Source organism: Chiloscyllium plagiosum, chromosome 1, assembly GCF_004010195.1.
Source record: "Chiloscyllium plagiosum isolate BGI_BamShark_2017 chromosome 1, ASM401019v2, whole genome shotgun sequence".
NCBI lineage: Eukaryota > Metazoa > Chordata > Chondrichthyes > Orectolobiformes > Hemiscylliidae > Chiloscyllium > Chiloscyllium plagiosum.
The window spans coordinates 129,871,415-129,889,911 of NC_057710.1; the positions used below are offsets into that span (position 1 = coordinate 129,871,415).

Below are 18,497 nucleotides of genomic sequence, written 5' to 3' on the forward strand. Positions count from 1 at the left end.
AAGTAAGTTTGCAGATGACTCGATAGCTGACTGAGTGGGTAATAGTAAGGAAAGAGGATTTGTGATACAAGAGGATATAAACAGAAGAAAGATTAAAATACTGCTCCCTCATTGAGAAAGATAAGAAAGGACGATCAGTGGTTGATGAAATTTAATACCGAGAAGTAAGGGGTTATGCACTTTGGACAAAGTAACAAAACAAGGGAGTATCAATGAATGGTAGGACATTAGGAAACTCAGGGGAACAAAGGTACCTTGGGGTCCTTGTCCACAGATCACTGAAGTGGCAGAATGTGTTAATTGGGAGGAGGATAATTAAGTTATTTAAGTTAATAGTTAAGAAAGCATGTAAGATACTTGCCTTTATCAGTCGTAGCATAATTATAAGAGCAGTGAGGTTATGTTGTAGCTTTGGTTAGACCATAGTTGGAGTACTTCGTGCAGTTCTGGTGCTAGAGGAAGAATAATATGATTGCACTGGAGGGGGTGCAAAGGAGATTCACCAGAATGTCACCTGGATTAGCACATTTTAGCTATGCAGAGAGGCTGGATAAGCTTAGGTTGGTTTTCTTTGAAACAGAAGTTGAGGGGGTGACCTGATTGAGGCAAATAAGATTATGAGGGGCATGGAAAGGGTGGATAGAAAACAGTCCCTTTAGTTGGAAAGGTCAATCAATGAGGGAGCAGAATTTTAAGGTGAAGGCAGATTTTACAGTTTGTTTTAATCTTTAATTTGAAGGTTTAGAGGGGATTTGAGGAAAATGTTTCACCCAAAGTGTGGTGGGGTTCTGGAATGCACTGCCTGGGAGGGTAGCAGCGACAGGAAATGCCACACTTTAAAAAGTACATGGATGAGGACTTGAAATGTCTTCACATTCAAGGCTATTTGCCAAGTGCTGGAAAGTGGGGTTGGTGTAGATAGGGTGATTTTTTTTTTGTCGGTGCAGATCCGATGAGCTAAAGGGGTGTCTTCTGTACTATATTACTCTATGACTATGACTTTATGATTATGATCATTGTTGATCTGTTTGTGTTTCAAATTCCCCATTTATATCTATCCTCAATAACCTTATCTAACAAGAATCCAGCTCGGTCGTAAAAAAACTTTAATGATCTTTCTTCCACTGCATTGAGGTGGAGTTCCAAAGTTGCACAAGTGGCATTTAGGATCTTATACACAATAATCAAGACAGCCCTCTCGCTCTCTCAATGTCAGTAAAACAAGTTCAACCTATCTTTATGAGACCAACCAAATATTCGAGGTACCAATCTAGACAACCTCATCTGAACCACTTCCAAAGCATCTACAACATTCTTTAAGTGAGATCAAAATTGCACACAATATTCAGGAAATGGCCTCACCAATTCCCAATTTAACAGAAGCATAACAAGTTAAAAAAACACAACACCAGGTTATTAACAATCAAGGTATTTTTCAATGTATAATTTCAGTTACATCACAATGTAAACTTTTGCTATAAATTCTGAGTCTTACAGTTGTGCACTCCACAATCACTTGATGAAGGAGCAGCACTCCGAAAGCTAGTGTGCTTCCAATTAAACCTGTTGGACTATAACCTGGTGTTGTGTGATTTTTAACTTTGTACAGCCCAGTCCAACACCGGCATCTCCAAATCATCATTTTTATGATTAATTCCTCATATAAAGGATAGCATCCCATTCGCGGTATTGATTACATGCTGTATCTGCATACTATCATATTGTGCTTCATTTAATGAATAATTAGATTTCTCTACACTTGGGATTTCTGCATTCTCTTTAATAACATGTAATTTTTAAAAAAATGAACTTCATATTTTGCTGCAGTGTATTCCATTTGCCAGATTTTTTTTGAGAGTGAGGACTGCAGATGCTGGAGATCAGAGCTTAAAAATGTGTTGCTGGAAAAGCACAGCAGGTCAGGCAGCATCAAAGGAACAGGAACTTGCCTATCAATATCCAACTGCAAAATCATGTTCACAATACCTTTCTTTGTGTCGGCTGTAAATTTAGCTATAATGCTCCTGAAGACACTGATGTAAAGCGTAGGTTGAGGTCCCAGCATAGATTGCTGTGCAATCCCACTCACCACATCCTGTTAATCAAAGACTTATTTACACAGACTGTTTTTCTGCTAATCAGCCAATCTTTTACCCATGCTAATACATATTCCCCTACACCACAAACATTTATTTTATAAAATAACCTTTGGCTTGGCATTTTATCAAGTGATTCCCCTACACCACAAACATTTATTTTATAAAATAACCTTTGGTTTGGCATTTTATCAAGTGCCTTCTAGAAATTCAGGTACAACACATCTTCTAGCACTCCTCTATTACAGCATGTTGCTTCTTTAAAATCTAATAAATTGATTGAATACAGATTGGAAGGCGGTTTTAGTCTTGGAGTTAAAAGGAAGCTAAGAAATGCAACATTAACAAGAATCCAGAAGATCTTCAAGGAGTGCTCTTTGGAAGTAATAGCAGCAGGTGGCCAGGGAGGCAAATTCTAGAGGTACAGCACACAACCTGGCAGCCATGTCTCAAAAATTTAATAACTTCACCTGAGTGGTCAAGATGGTGAATACAACTTCGAAGTATTTCAAAAGCACTGAATCACAATAGTCTCAAGCTACTCAATGCACCACAGCCATTACAGTCCATAAGACTCTGGTTTAACATTGATAGTCCATTCCAACCTCACGCACAAGCTACTGACACCAGCCTCACTCAACTACTCGCTGCTTCCACAGAACTCCATCTATTCAGCTGATACAGGCACATTACCCAACACAGTATTACACAATGATTGCACGTTTGCTGTCTCTCTTCAGAAAGAGATCAGCCGCTACCTTTAGGAGCAGAGCAGAACAAAACAGATGGACAAGTCTTCGTTTCCTGTGCCCTTTGCATCAAGTATTGCTGAAAACATTGAGGACTAAGTTATATTCCATCTGCCATTTTGTTGCTGGTTGGCCTATAGATCCTGTATGCATCCTGTCCCCATTTCCATCTTTCTTTGCATCAAACTTAGGTACCAGCTCTCTCATTTCATCTGAATCAAGCAGCTAAGGTCTCAATGATCTGGATTGCATTCCACTATTCAATATCAACTTGAAAATGCCCCAGTTATGCTCACACTCTGCTTCCTGTGTAATGTGGGAAAGAGAAACTGTTCATTTTGGAAAGGAGAACACCACATAGGTACACATAATCTGGAAGACTAATGGAATGTTGGGCCTTATGTCCAGGGTCTTGGAGTACAGGGAGTCTTCCAGTGACTGTACAAGGTGCTGGTGAGATCCCATCTGGAGGAGTGACTGCAGGTTTGGTCCCTTTTTAAATTTCATTGGAGACAGTTCAGAGAAGATTCACTAGGATGATCTGTGGTATGGAGGGTTGTTTTTATGACATAAGATTAAACAGCTTGAGACTCCATTCACTGCAGTTTAGAAGAAAGAGAGGTGATCTCATTGAAATATATGGGATTCTTAAGTGGCTTGATAGGGTAAATGCTGAAAGGATGTTTCCCCTCAGGGGAGGAATCTAAGACCAGAGGGTGTCAGTTTAAGACTAAGATAAGGAAGTCGTCATTGGAACGTCTTGCCACAGAGCTGTGGGGGCAGAGATCCCGTGTATATTTAAGGCGGAGATAGATAGATTCTTGATCAGTACGGAATCAAAGGTTATGAGAAAAGGCAGGAAAGTGGACATGATCCGACTGAATGGCAGAGCAAGCTCGAGGGATCAACCAGACCACTTCTGGTTCTTATGGTCTTAACATCTGCTATCCACTAGACAATGTAGCTACAGTTGTTATAAGGTCTTAAATTAGAGATGCCCAAATTTAATGAGACTAGATAGAAAATTAAAGACAATTATTGGTGGAATCTACATTTTCCAATACAATATTCAAAAGGTGAAATTCATGATCATTGGAAAATGTGCCCATATTAAACTTAATGGAGTTGGGTCACTAAGAGTATGGTGCCAAAATTATTTAAGGGATAATGTGTTTCAGTCAGTTTTTTTTTATTTAACTAACAGATAATCTCAATAGTTGAGGGGATATACAAATAAAAGCATTAACATATCAAAATTAACTGGCTGACACTCAATTTCTTCAAACATGGGTATCTGGAACAAAGCCATAAATATCTGTAGGCAACTACATTAATCTTTTAAAAACAATCTATTTAGTTTTTAAAAACATGCACTAAGTACTTGTCACTTGTAAGACTGCTGAACAAAGCAGTCAAATACCTGAACACTTTCAAAACAAAACCTGCAACTATCAGTGTAGTAAACAACTAATCTGGTTAGATTACATGGAATAAAAGTTCATCACAAACTGCACATTTACAACCTGCATTTAAAACAGATATGCCATAAGTTATTACTGTACTGAAAGTAAATACAATGTTTCAAATACTTTCAACCAGCAAATTTAATTAACAAAGCTAACAGTTCCACAATACACAAAACAAATGAAAATAAAAGACATGAAACTTATTTTAGTTTCTTTTATTCTTAACCAAAGGGTCAGAGACTGCCAAAATAGCCCGATTGATCAGATGGGATAAGGGAGAAACTCATTCAGACTTGGTGTCATCACGCCACAAAATTTGAAGACATCAAATAGGTTTTATCACCAGAGTGCTTGGTTTTTAACCCGACAGTTCTTGAAAATATACATTCATTTAGTTTTTCTTTATTAAAAATCAAAGCTAGAACTCTATTAAAATAAAAAGCTCAATTGGCAGTAAAATGCTTTTACAGATTTGTACGAACTACTGCGGATGTCAGCATGATTGACTTAGGAAGCAAAATTAAATGAATTGGATAGCTTTTAAAACCATCTGCTCAATAATGTATATGGTCCCAATACTCCTTGCTACTCATTTAGAGATTTTTCACTCAGTAATTTGCTTTTTGGTCATCTGCTCTACAATGATCAGCTGTGCTCTAATTTGTCACTATTAGAGCTTTACTCATCCTTCAATTTCTTTCTAGACATTGTACTTGGGAAACTTTTCAATGAAAGATATTACCATGAAACTGTTAACAACAAATTGTAATGGATAATGCAAAAGATTTAGAAGTTTATCATTTGAAACAAACAGAATATTCTGCCTTTGTTTCTTTCTTTAATGGGCTGTGTATGAAAAATTCAAGCATTGTTAATTTAAGTCTGTTTATAAATTGATGTTCTGAAAGTGGGAGCATTACAAAGCAAGACACAAACTTCTCAATATCACGCACCTCATCTGAACCTAGTATGGAAGTATTCAAAATTTGGGAGTTAAAAAGAGCAGCTGACTACAGCTTTTATAATGGGATCATAATGTCTCCTACATATTGTCAAAGGCAAAGAGTTACATTAACTTTGACATATTTGAAAGCATGGAGAAGACTGGGACATGGCCTTGGCTCCAACATGATCAGACTGAAGTTGACAGCGTTTGTTACTTGACCATAGAGAAATCATTTTGAACAGGTCTGACAGGAGTTGCACCAACGAGCTGGAAAACCTGCACTACGTCACCTAATAAGATTAAGCCAAACATACACGAGGGGAAAATACAAATAGCTTTGAAACATTGAACTCAAACCATTGTATTTAACTTCTGAAATTTTAAGGTTTTTGATATTTTACAGCTTTAAAAGACATTGCAATAAGTTTTAAATTGAAAAACAACCTAAATTACAGCATTAGATTTAATGGCAGCTGCACTGTACTTTAAGTATTACAGTATGTTTTTAACGACGATTATGCACAAACCATTGCTTGCGTACACATTGCCTGCGTACACATTGCCTGTGTACGTTTTGTTCTTATGGAAGTATTACTCCCTGGTTAAGTAGCATATATCAAAAAGTTTAATTAAAAATTAGAGCAGTAATGAATTCAGATTGTGATTCTGAAATCCTGCTTCCATTGTCATTTCAAATTAATTCTCTTTCGGGTTCTGTCATCACCGAGCAAAGCCTCTATGGGCACCGCCGCGTCCTCTGAATCCCCCTCTTTCTCCTCTGAAGTTTCCTCTATTTCTTTCTCTTCCTCTATCTCCACGTCCAGCTGAAGGTCCACCTCTTCCTCCACCTCTAGAGGCTCCACCTCCTCTATCTGATTTAGATTTTGGAGGTGGCGACTTGGGACGAAGTCTCTCAATCTCCTCTGTACAACCAGTCAGGTGCACATTTGTACCAGTAAAGTATGAGCTATAGACTTCTGCATTAAAGTTACTGTTTGTAAGACTAGGACCCACAGTGAGCCAACCTAAAAACAAGGGATAAAAGAAAGAAAAATTGAAGCAAATGCAAAATTATCCAAAAATTGTATAAAAAGTTAAGTTTGAATCAATGATAACACCAAAGTCAAATAAAAATATTGTTTTCAAATGTCCAGGAATGAAAGAATAAGTAGCTAACTAACCTTTAAAGGTACAGCCATAACTTCAAGACAAGGCAATAAATTGATTACAATCCAGAGTTTTTGAGGCAACATCAACATTTAACACCATAAACTCCTCTGTTTCCGATTTTTTTCAAAGATACGTATAACTAACAACTGCTACTGAAATAGCACACGTGATTCAAAAAGAATTGAATTTTAGCATGAAGTCTGGACAAATGATTTGTTAGCCCTGAGTTAGGAGTGCCCAACCTATTTCTGAGAACTAGTGATAAAAAATTGCCATGTTTGGAAAGATACACTAAAGTAACATTCACTAAACAACACTAAAAATTACATTAAATTTATAAAGCCAACATTTCAAAAGAAATGGGGACATTTATCTTGCTGCTAGCTTGGCAGGTTAAAGTGGTATATTGATTTCTCAGCTTAAAATATGTTTCATTAAAAGGCACTGGAGTGCTGTCAGCAATACTATTACTGGAATAATAGACAGGTTGAGTAAATGGACAGAAATCTTGCAGATGGAGGATGATGTGGAAAAAAATGTAAAGTTGTTCACATTGGCAGAAAGAATAAAATAGCAGAGTACAGCTTAAATGGAGAACGCCTGGAATTTCAAGATCTCATGTTCTCGTGCACAAGTTCAAAAAGTTAATATACAGGTACAGCAAGTAATTAATGGGATGTTATCTCTGTTATAAGAGAAATTCAACATAAAAGGAAGGATATTATCTTTTGGTTATCTAGAGAATTAGTGAGCCCAATCTCAATCATTTTGCAGTTTTGGCCTACTTAAAAGAAGATTGTGAATGCACTGTAAATGGTTCAGAGGAGATTAACAAGATTGAAATCAGAACAAACGCATTATTTTATGGGAAGTGTTTTAAATAAAGTACATTTCTGTTTAATATTTATCCCTCGCTTAACATCACGAACACAAGTTCTATTACATTGTTGTTTGAGGGAGGTTGCTGAGTGCATATTGGCTGCTGCATTTCCTACACTGCAACAGCAACATTTGAAAAAGCACTTAGTTATTGTAAGTGCTTTGAGGTATTCAGCAGTCAAGTGAGATATAAATAAAATTCACTTCTTTATCATTCTAATTTCTACCACCCCTCCACCACCTATTTAACAGGAAATAACTACAAACCTTATAAAATCCACAATTATCCCAAGTCGTCTTGGGCAGCATTTAACAATCCTGCCACATTACCAGAATCATGAATAGGCAATACATTTAGTCCAAGGTCAAACTGGATAAAAGTACTTGCACTTCAAGTGGTGCTGCTGGATGACTGAGAAGTTAGTTCATTCTTAACCTAATGATTCATTAAAAAGCAAGATCAAAATTACTACCCCAATGGAGATCAACCAAACAGAACACACCACACCCAGAATCTGAATGTCCTCTGGTCTGTTTGGTTCACTGAGTTATTGATTCAGCTATCACAAATGCCCAGGAAAAATGATCTTTGAATGCAACAGTTTTTTCACCAACTATTTTAAAAGCTGTATAAAGAAGCAGAATGCGCCAATATTTCAGAACAATGTTTTCAACAATGCTCAGATATCCCCCCCCCGCAAATAATTTTACATTCCACACCTGGTCTTATTGTGCTATCCCTTCCAAAAATGTGCAATCTTCTTCGTCCCAGACAGAAATGTTCAATAATGTGAAATATTTCCACTGGTTTTTCAAGATTTCCAATCTCTGGCTCTTCTGTAATTATCAGATCAATATCCACATTTGCATGGATAAAATCACCATCTGTACTTCTACGTACTGTTCCTCTGATACCCATCAGGCAGTGTTCCTGAAAAATAAAATTTTCACTACATTAGAAATTAGACATTTCCTAATAAAATAGATTAGGGAATTTATATTGAAAGAATGCTGCATGAGAGTTTTGAGTGCATTTCATTTTGTCATCAAAATGGTAGTCTGTCTCCGTAAATAAAATATTTCATAATACACATATGTCTCATCCATTAAAGTTTGTAAAGATCAATGTTTATTGGATCTTGGAAATTACAAGTACATAAGGAGGTATTGAGCCCAGCCTGTTTGATTTGATTTAAACTTTATTGTCATGTGTACACAAGTTCAGTGAAAAGTGTATAATGTCCCCACAAATGATACCATCTTAGGTACAAGTAGCAATATAATGAAAGAGTGCTACAACTTCAGCCGATATATCCTTCCTGGATTGTGAGGTCTATATTTCAAAGCTCTATGTTAGATACTCATGAGCAAAATTCTGTACGAATAAAACATCATTTCTTCCTGAGGGAACAAAGGGACGTCCTTCTAAACAAAATCAAAATTAACTTCTGACCTATGTCAGTATAAGTAGAAACAGAGTGCTGCAATTTTATGACTTTAATAATTATGGAATACATAGGCCCAGACCCTCTGGTCAACACTGGAGGAAGTGCACCTGCTGCTGACTTATCATTTGATTTTGGAGTCTTTAAACTTCTGATCCTGCCTCAAGCAACAAATTGACAGGCAAAGTAGCAAACATAACTGCAGCAAAGCCACACCATTTTTTTCTGCACAAATTGAAAACACTTCCCTCAGGTTCTGTCTTCAGCTCACTGGTGTACATTGGTTGAATTGGGTCATCATCTTCGATACTGGACAGTCTTTCCTAAGTGACCACAGGTTGCGGGGAAGTAGGGTGGGGGGAAAAGAGGGTAGGAAGGGCGTGTGTTGGGAAGGGGGAGGCTAGTTGGGGGTGGGTTGCATTTTCAGGTACAAGAGCAGTGGAGGAGTTGAACATTGTTGCAATCAGCACTGTGCTTTGACGTCCTAACTAAATTACTGAACAGTTACATCCTTCTGTCAGCATATAGTAAAAAGTCCAGGTTTCTCTATTTTCTATGATTGTGGGATCAGTTATCTAGAAACAAAGCAAGTAGGGCAAGTACTACAGTTGGAAGTTTAATCTTCCAGCAATAATACTACATGTGCGCAAGTTATGGCTTCCTCAGGATGCCGATGCACATCAATTCTTCATGCTCAGTAATTCACTGTTGCCCTTCTGGAGAATCAAGTCACTGTGTTGTAAGTACTGATTGTGGAAAGCCGCGCATTAAAATAAATTAAAGCACTGATTTTACTAACAGCTAGCAGTAATCTAGAGAAAGCAGTTTCTGCAATGATATATACTTTTCACAAACATGTAACTAAAGTAGAAAACTACTTTTATTAGATTATATATTCTGAATCAAAGTTAAAACTATATTTTGAATTCTATGAATACACCAATAGAGAATCCATTTATTATGCTAAATAAACTGATGTTAATGTTTAACATCAGAAGAATTGCTTTGATTAAAATAGATTTTTGATTTAGCTGCACACTGCGGTGAACACTTTCAAACTGTGTATCATTTGTGTTCAGTTAGTTGCTCTTTTGGTTTTATTCAAATCTGGTGAATTGATGCTGAACATTAAAAATATCTTATCTGCAAGTAAAGTTTTTTTTTGGTGATTTTCCTAAACTGAATAACTTTCTGCCATACTACGATCAGGTCGATTTCTTTTCTGTACTAAAATGTTTTGCCCTGATAACCAGTTTGAAGTAGATTTTATCCAAAATCTGTTTCCTGGGAGCATATAACAACATTAGAAACAGCTGGCAACTAACTCTTATTATACTAGGTCTTTTTCCCATGGTCGTTGTGATGGTTATAAACAGTGGCATGTTCCTCCCCACCCCCATGGCAAACTTTTGTATTCTCCACTAACAAAGCCCCAGCTGAAATTAATAACCTTTCATGAAGGGAACTGCGATTATAAGTTCGCACTCCAAAACTAATAGACATGCACTGCTTCTCAGTTAGAAACCTGCATGAGATTTTTTTTGTTTAAAAGAAGAACAGAAAAGACATTTTACAACTAAACAATTCTTACTGAATTAAATCTAATTCTTGTAATGCACCTCCACTTAGTAGGACTCATGCAGGTTCAGATTTCAAAGAAAAAGGATAATTTTAGAGCTGGGAGTTGAATTTTAATTGAGCTGAAAGTGTTTTAAAACTAGAGTTCGGAGGTATTGCATGGGGTGTTATTAAGCTACAACATCAGGCAAATGTTGAGGAACATGTTTGAATTTTACTGAACCTCATCATTCAATACTGGATAGTCACTTTCAAGGCCTTTTCCATCCTTCCCACTTTGCATTTCAGTTAGCACAATGGCACAAGTGAATACCTCTATTCACAACGCTATAAAAGGGCTTCATAAAGCAAAATACGCAAGCGATCAATGCCTTCCATATTATCTCACACCAAAGGCTGTAGGAATTGGTGAGGAATTAATTACCCATTCTGAACTGCAATTCTCCGTACAGTTCAATTGGACAATAGAAGGAAAAACAGGTGTTTCTTTTTGTATGACTGCATGAATTCTGAGCAAACTCAATGAAACAGTTTGGGCTCGCTACAAAATGCTGCTCCCAAGGTCAGACAAGACACTTGCCTTTGTTCGTTGGAAGACTGCCTTTGGATCCAGGGTTTTCGTTTTTCCAGGATTATTCTTATTGGTTTTGATCCAGCAAATATCTTCACAACGCCTGAAGCCCCACTTGCGAAGGCACTAGAATCAATGAAACATGACTTTTGCATTAAAACAGAATCTCTAAAGAGAGGTCTGATAATTGTAAACCACATACTTGAGTACATTTTGATTTTGTTTTAACTCAGGAGCTTGCCAGTTTAATAAAATGTGACACCTTTCGATAATTTCGCTGTAATGTTGATAAAATGTAGTCAATTGCATCATTTGATCACTATAACAAAATGCAATTATATTCAAAGGACAACCAGTACATACTTACTTACATAGTATTAAAATCAGAGTAATAAAAATGATCTGGGGGAAAACTGGCTTAAAAGCTTTAAACTATGTAAGAATATTAATTCTAAAAAGTCTTATAAAAAGCAGTTAAAAATGTTAACAATGGCAGAACATGAATCAGGGTTTACAAAAGGAAGGATTTCTTAGGGTTAATAATTAAAGTGTGCAAACTTTAACAAATGTTTGAATAGTGGAATGTTAATCCCTGCAGTATTAACAGGTTTTCAGATAAGAAATTTTGTCCATTGATGATGACGTATGGCTACTATTTCTTAATAAAGTTTATTAGATATTAATTATCTTGATCAAAAAAATTGACAGAAGATTGTTTTCAATATATAATTTAACTGAAAATGCAGAAAAATATCTTCTTGCTATCACAGTTTAAAAAATTGTGATCAAAATGTTAGACAAGGAACAGCACACTAGAGTGATCAGGGTGAATTGTGTAATCAGCTCAAGACTCAATATACTCCATCCACTGATGGCAAACAATTGGTCAGCAGTAAACCAGACAAACTGATCATCTGAATAGACCATTTAGTAAATGAAGAGATTTTGTTGTTGATTTACAACTTACCACTCTTCCAAGGTCGAGACCATCCCCAGAGCCACACCACAAGAAGACAAATGACCTTGGAGCTGCAATTTCTTCAATTTCCAACTTCATGATCTATAGGAGGAAAAACAGATTGCTATGAAAATGCTTTCTTCTCAATTTAAAAATAACTACTTGCAAAATTTTTCTTGGACATCATAAACTAATTCTCCATTATTCATAAATACATTGTCAGTATTTTTGCTGGGTACAGACTTGAATTCACCTCCTAACCTTTTGTGGATTATTGGGTTACTTTTCTACAACCTCTTTCCATTTGAGGTATGATTTGCACTCAGGACCATCTCTTTAACGTACAAAAATAATTTATTACAAAAGTTGATGGCAGAAGTACCTTTGCAAAACGGTATCCAATACTGGTCTGATATTTACAAATATATGAAAGCAAGATAAAAATGGGCAGAGAAATAAACATTTAACTTAATAGGTGTCAATCACGTGATTAAGACAAATAGACCAAAAGCCACAGTAATGACTTGAAAGATTTGTAAATCTAGTTACTCAGCATAATTTAGCTGATTTTATTGCTACAAACCCTTCACAGTTTACAATAACTAAAAGACCCACTGACATCACTAAACAGTATCAGAACTCTCCTCGTTCATTTCAGTTGTGTCTCAATATTTAGAACGCGTATATCATTTGCTCTCGAAAGCAGTGATAACAGCAAATACATACTTGCTGGTCACATAAATATTTCACTTCAAAAGTAATCATTTGTAAAGGGCCACTTCTAATCAAAAATCTCTCCAGATTGAAAAAATACTATAATATGAAAATTGCACAGAGGGTCTCTATGTGATGAGGCAGGAACCAAACCTATGACCTGCTTGTAATCAGTGCAGAAGTAGGAAACATGGCCCATATATGTTTACCATTTGCAGCACTTCGTTCCAGAGGTATAGAAGGAAATCATGGTCTTTATGCCTCTTGAGGATCAAAGTCTACCTTGTTTTAATTTCAGCACTGCCACAAAAGAGTGCTGCAAAATAAACATATTGGACCACCCTGCCAACTTCTAACTGCCATTCCACTCTAGTAGATAAACTAGATCAAACAAAGACCAACCTATAGTTCAGTGAAACCACATCTCAAAAGGTCAGACGTTCTTGCTTTGGCAGACACTAACTTTATTAGACTGTGAACCAGAATAATTCCAGAGAAAGAAAAAAAACAGCGTTGCAACTCTGTCCCCAAGGATAGCACTATGACACATCAAATAATTCTTTGACATTGTTACAGTGAAGCTAGTAGAACTGCCAAGTTGCAGTAGAGAGATCCTTTTCCAATTCAGTCATGCAAAAGAATACAGAACCCACTTTAGAGTCATGGAGTCCTAGAAATGTGCAGCACAGAAACAAACCCCTCAGTCCAACTCGTCCAGGCCAACCAGACTTCCCAAATAAATCTAGTCCCATTTGTCAGCATTTGGCCCATCTCCTTCTAAATCCTTCCTATTCACCATCCAGGTGCCTTTTAAATGTTGTAATTCTGTTGTGGTTCTGTTCGCCGAGCTGGGAATTTGTGTTTCAGACGTTTCGTAGGTGACATCCTCAGTGCTTGGGAGCCTCCTGTGAAGCGCTTCTGTGATCTTTCCTCCGGCATTTGTAGTGGTTTGAATCTGCCACTTCCGGTTGTCAGTTCCAGCTGTCCGTTGCAGTGGCCAGTCGATGTGCTTATTGATTGAATCTGTGGATGAGTGCCATGCCTCTAGGAATTCCCTGGCTGTTGTCCGTTTGGCTTGTCCTATAATAGTAGTGTTGTCCCAGTCAAATTCATGTTGCTTGTCATCTGCGTGTGTGGCTACTAAGGATAGCTGGTCGTGTCGTTTCGAGGCTAGTTGGTGTTCATGGATGCGGATCGTTAGCTGTCTTCCTGTTTGTCCTATGTAGTGTTTTGTGCAGTCCTTGCATGGGATTTTGTACACTACATTGATTTTGCTCATGCTGGGTATCGGGTCCTTCGTTCTGGTGAATTGTTGTCTGAGAGTGGCTGTTGGTTTGTGTGCTGTTATGAGTCCTAGTGGTCGCAGTAGTCTGGCTGTCAGTTCGCAAATGCTCTTGATGTATGGTAACGTGGCTAGTCCTTTGGGTTGTAGCATGTCCTCGTTCCGTTGTCTTTCCCTTAGGCACCTGTTGATGAAATTGCGCAGGTATCTGTTTTTGGCGAATACATTGTATAGATGTTCTTCTTCCTCTTTTTGCAGTTCTGGTGTACTGCAACGTGTTGTGGCCCTTTTGAATAGTGTCTTGATGCAACTTCTTGTGTGTGTGTTGGGGTGAATGCTTTTGTTGCTACACAAGCGGCAGATTCAAACCACTACAAATGCCGGAGGAAAGATCACAGAAGCACTTCACAGGAGGCCTGAGGATGTCACCTAGACAGGGGACGAAACGTCTGCAACACAAATTCGCAGCTTGGCGAACAGAACCACAACAACGAGCACCCGAGCTACAAATCTTTTCACAAATGTTGTAATTCTACCAGCCTCCACCACTCCTCACCATCTGATGCTCTCAGAAAAATTGCCCCAGTCTATTCAGCCTCTCCTTATAGTTCAAACCCTCCAATCTTGGCAACATCCTTGTAAATCTTTTCTAAATCCTTTCAAATTTCACAACATTCTTCCTATAGCATGGAGACCAGAATTGAACAGAATATTCCAAAAGGGGCCTAACGAATATCCTAGACATCCGCAACATGACCTCCCAACCTCTACGTGCAATGCACTGACCAATGAAGACAAGCATACCAAACACTTTCTTCACTATCTTAATTACCTGCAACTCCACTTTCAAAGAACTATGTACCTGCATCTTAAATGAAACCTGTGATTCTCCTATAAAGATTTTCCCCAACTCTAGGTGTTTGCAGATTCAATTCATATAATTGAATAGCGAGTTGAAGCCATCTGGTCCTTGTGAAAACCTGACCATGTTAAATTGGACGTCCAGTATACAAACTGTAGCACTTATTTTGAGTAAGGTAATGGGTGATCCAGTGAGCATATATTGTAAAATTTATAACAAATTTTGTCCACAAGATATTACTTGAGTTAAATTTTAAACTAATATTGAAAGTTTTATTTAGAAGTAGCTTTTACTCTGGAGAAAGAGGACACTCTAAGGGAGGAAGAACTTCAAACAGGATAAAGCTATTGTGCACAATTTACAATGGAACAAAATTCATAGTTCTCACAGACAGTACAAAGGTCCTGCACTTGAGTGGTGAGTTATCATGTTGACAAAATGATTTATCTTAAGCACTGTGAAGAATATTTACAAAACTTGATCATACTTAAAAAAAACTATTTCTTTCATACAGCAGGTAGCTGTCTAATTTTGCATATTATAAAGATTACTTTTTTTTCATATTTCTATATCTTTGATTAGGGACCAAAATGGGAAAAGAACTGTTATTTTTAAAAAGAAATTGTAGAAGAGATGCTGCACTTTTTAAAAGCAAGCTTCCGGCACTTATGGAAACTATTTATTCAACCAGTGGGGGAACATGAATTGCATATGAACTGATGCCAGTGGCGTGTACAAAGTAGACTACAACTGGCAACAAGTTGGCAACTAGTCACAACACCACAGACCAATGACAAATGTTTTCGATCCAACAATATGACTCCCAGGTAAATGAACAGCTTGAGTCTGCATGGCATAACCCAGAGCCTTTGGACCTCCATAAAGTGGCAAGGTAGGGGGTGCACGGGTCCTTGTCTCTGCAATAACTAAGTACCTAAAGCCTGAAGAAAGCTATTTTAGTTCCCTCACCATTAATGTAAGCTGCTGCTTTTAACCAGAAAGTCAGAGACTTTATAAACTATGAGTCAGTCACTCTATGCTTCCCGCAGTCAAGTGAAAGTACCTGGAGGAGAAGTCAAGAAGCAGCACGTCCTGGCAAGCCAAAAGGATCATCTCAGCAAACTGGCCAGGAACCACTGAACTAACCTCAGTTTTTCCTGTGTATGTTTCTATATATCCATACATTTTTATTTTTTGGGGGGGGGGGGAAATAGAAAAAATTATAAAACGGTTACAGTTTTAATCAGCACTGTTATATGCTGACAGTTCACAGTTATAGATCTGTGCCCAGAATCCAGTTACTTGCAATAAATAGTAAATCCAGCTACAGAAACCTGATTAGTATTTTTTATCACCTGGGTCTTAAAAGGACAGGTAAACTAGGCACTTTTGTACTTTAATAAAATCTTTAACTTTTGAAATGACTCCAGATCTAGCAGGATTGGATTTCCAGTGTGCTACCCAAAGTTAAGACGTGCTATAAAACTCACTATTTTTAGCATTACAAGATTGAAGTAGATTTGCTTCCTATTCTTGAATGCAATGTGAATGAATTAATATGCAGCTTCAAAGCCTCATTTTCAATTGTTAAGTGAAGGGTTTTGTTTGGAAGATTAGGTGAATGTAGACACCTAAACACGAGATGAATATTTATTTTCCATTTCAGATGTAACTGAATGGCCAAAATACTGCTATTTGTTTTTCTGAATATTGCTGTTTATAATTCTTCTGGCTCTTGCAAATTTAAGCACCTCCTCATTTGCCTTATGGGCTGTATGTGGAACTTCTGTACACATCTATGCATCCATATTTCAAAAGGCCTCTGGTTTCTCCTGTATATCTTTACATACTGTTCAGTTTTCTGAGGCAGGTAGAATGTACAATCTTCACTTTTAAACCTAGTTACAAGCCTACGTTTGCTTAATATTACCACATTCTTCACTTTCATATAATTTCTTTGACTATCTCTATCCTTCTTCTAACTTCTGCAAAACAAACTTTTAAAAACTGCATTTATCCAGAGCTATAGTTGTACACACAGTGGTAAGGGCTGCACGATGGTTCAGTGGTTAGCACTGCTGCTTCACAGCACCAGGGACCCAGGTTCAATTCCACCCTCAAGCAACTGTCTGCATGGAGTTTGCACATTCTCCCCATGTCTACATGGGTTTTCTTCAGGTGCACCAGTTTCTTTCCATAATCCAGAAACGTGCAGATTAGGTGGATTGGCCATGCTAAATTGCCCATAAGGTTAGGTGAGTTAGCCATGGGAAATACAGGCTTATATGGACAGAGTTAGGGGGGGGAAAGAGTCTGGGTGGGATGCTCTTCAGAGGTATAGACTTGATGGGCCAAATAGCCTGGTTTAACACTGTAGGGATTCTATGATAAATTAACCAAGACAGGATTTTACGCAACAAGTGTTTGACACTTATGCTTTAGCACACTAACAAGATTTGTGTTATTGAACATTGCTGCTCTGATACTGCCATCAAAAGCAGATAATGAAGAATGATGCAGACGTGTGACTTTCGGCTTCAAACTTATATTTTATAATTTTTTTACCTTTTCTTTAAAGTGCTGCTAGTACAATCTTTCAAAAACAACTAAGTTTCAAAATCATTGATTCAAATGTCAATTAAAGCCTAGATACAAAGTAGTAACTTTCCTTTTGTCCATTCCCCATTAATATAAATCATTTGGTATAGGAATTTGTTAAGCAGTTGCGAAATGCACCAGCAGGTTCAGCTTACCAGAGAGAGTTACAGGTACATTTGTGTTTTATTTCCTTTTTAAACTTGGACATTGATTTAAAAAAAATTGATTTCCTTGATTTAAAACAATCAGGAAAGTAGAAGAGCAAGTGAATTATTAAGAATATATAGAGGCAATGGAACTACATACCAGTATAGATTTTTTTCAGAATGCAGGGGAATTGGAGGCATGCAGCCATTCAGAGAGCTGGGGATACTTTAATATTAAAAAAAAGTCAAAATAAGATGGTGAAGTAACAGGATAAACCTAAAAAACTAATTTTAATAAATTAAACAAGATTGATTAAAAGCAAACCACAAACTGATTTCAAAAGTCAAAATCCTAATTAAGTATAATAGAGATACAGGCAGTTGATATGTTGCAGCTGTAGAACTTGATGAAGACTAGTGCAGTCCACAATGACTGCATCTGTCATGCAATTTTTGCAATTCAAGGAATTTTGGTTCAGAATTCATAGGTTAGGGTCTGAGCTTTGGACTCTGCAATGCAGTAGAGAGGGAGAAGTTGGCCATTACCTGAACATTTTATTCTAAGATGCAGTCATTCTCCTTAGGTCAAACATATCAGATATAGTCAGGATAAGTAGATGTGACTATGAGTGAATCCGATACGGGGACCCAGAAAGCAGCACTGGAGGAGTATTAAACCTGCCCAAGGGGTACAAGGTTTGTGCAGCCTATGTGGGATGCATGGAGGCTGAGCAAACATATCGCAGCATTATTGTGCAGATAGCCATTCAAGTGCAGGGCTAAAAAGGAATGCAGTGATGTTTAACACCGCACTTAAGAAAGTAAATAATGCTGTCTTTAAGCAGGGATTGTCTGCCCATTGTCTATGATTAGAGTGGTGCTGGAAAAGCACAGCAATTCAGGCAGCATCTGAAGAGCATTAAAATCGACGCTTCGGGCAAAAGCCCTTCATCAGAAATACAGGCAGAGAGCCTGAAGGGTGGAGAGATGAATGAGAGGAGGGTGGGGGTGGGGAGAAAGTAGCATAGAGTACAATA

At 37.5% G+C, this 18,497-nt stretch overlaps 1 protein-coding gene across 3 annotated transcripts in view; it reads right to left on the reverse strand.

Moving 5' to 3' along the window:
• Positions 1-4,029: 4,029 nt before the first annotated feature.
• The window catches only part of mettl14 (methyltransferase 14, N6-adenosine-methyltransferase subun), a 64,333-nt gene continuing 49,865 nt past the window's right edge, over positions 4,030-18,497 (reverse strand). For all 3 annotated transcript variants that reach the window (XM_043696782.1, XM_043696790.1, XM_043696796.1), the window contains 4 exons: positions 11,868-11,960; positions 10,910-11,026; positions 8,027-8,237; positions 4,030-6,282 (listed from right to left, as the gene is read on the reverse strand). In XM_043696782.1, coding sequence (XP_043552717.1) covers positions 5,978-6,282; positions 8,027-8,237; positions 10,910-11,026; positions 11,868-11,960 — 726 coding nt within the window. In that variant the 3' untranslated portion in view covers positions 4,030-5,977. The remainder of the gene's footprint in view (positions 6,283-8,026; positions 8,238-10,909; positions 11,027-11,867; positions 11,961-18,497) is intronic.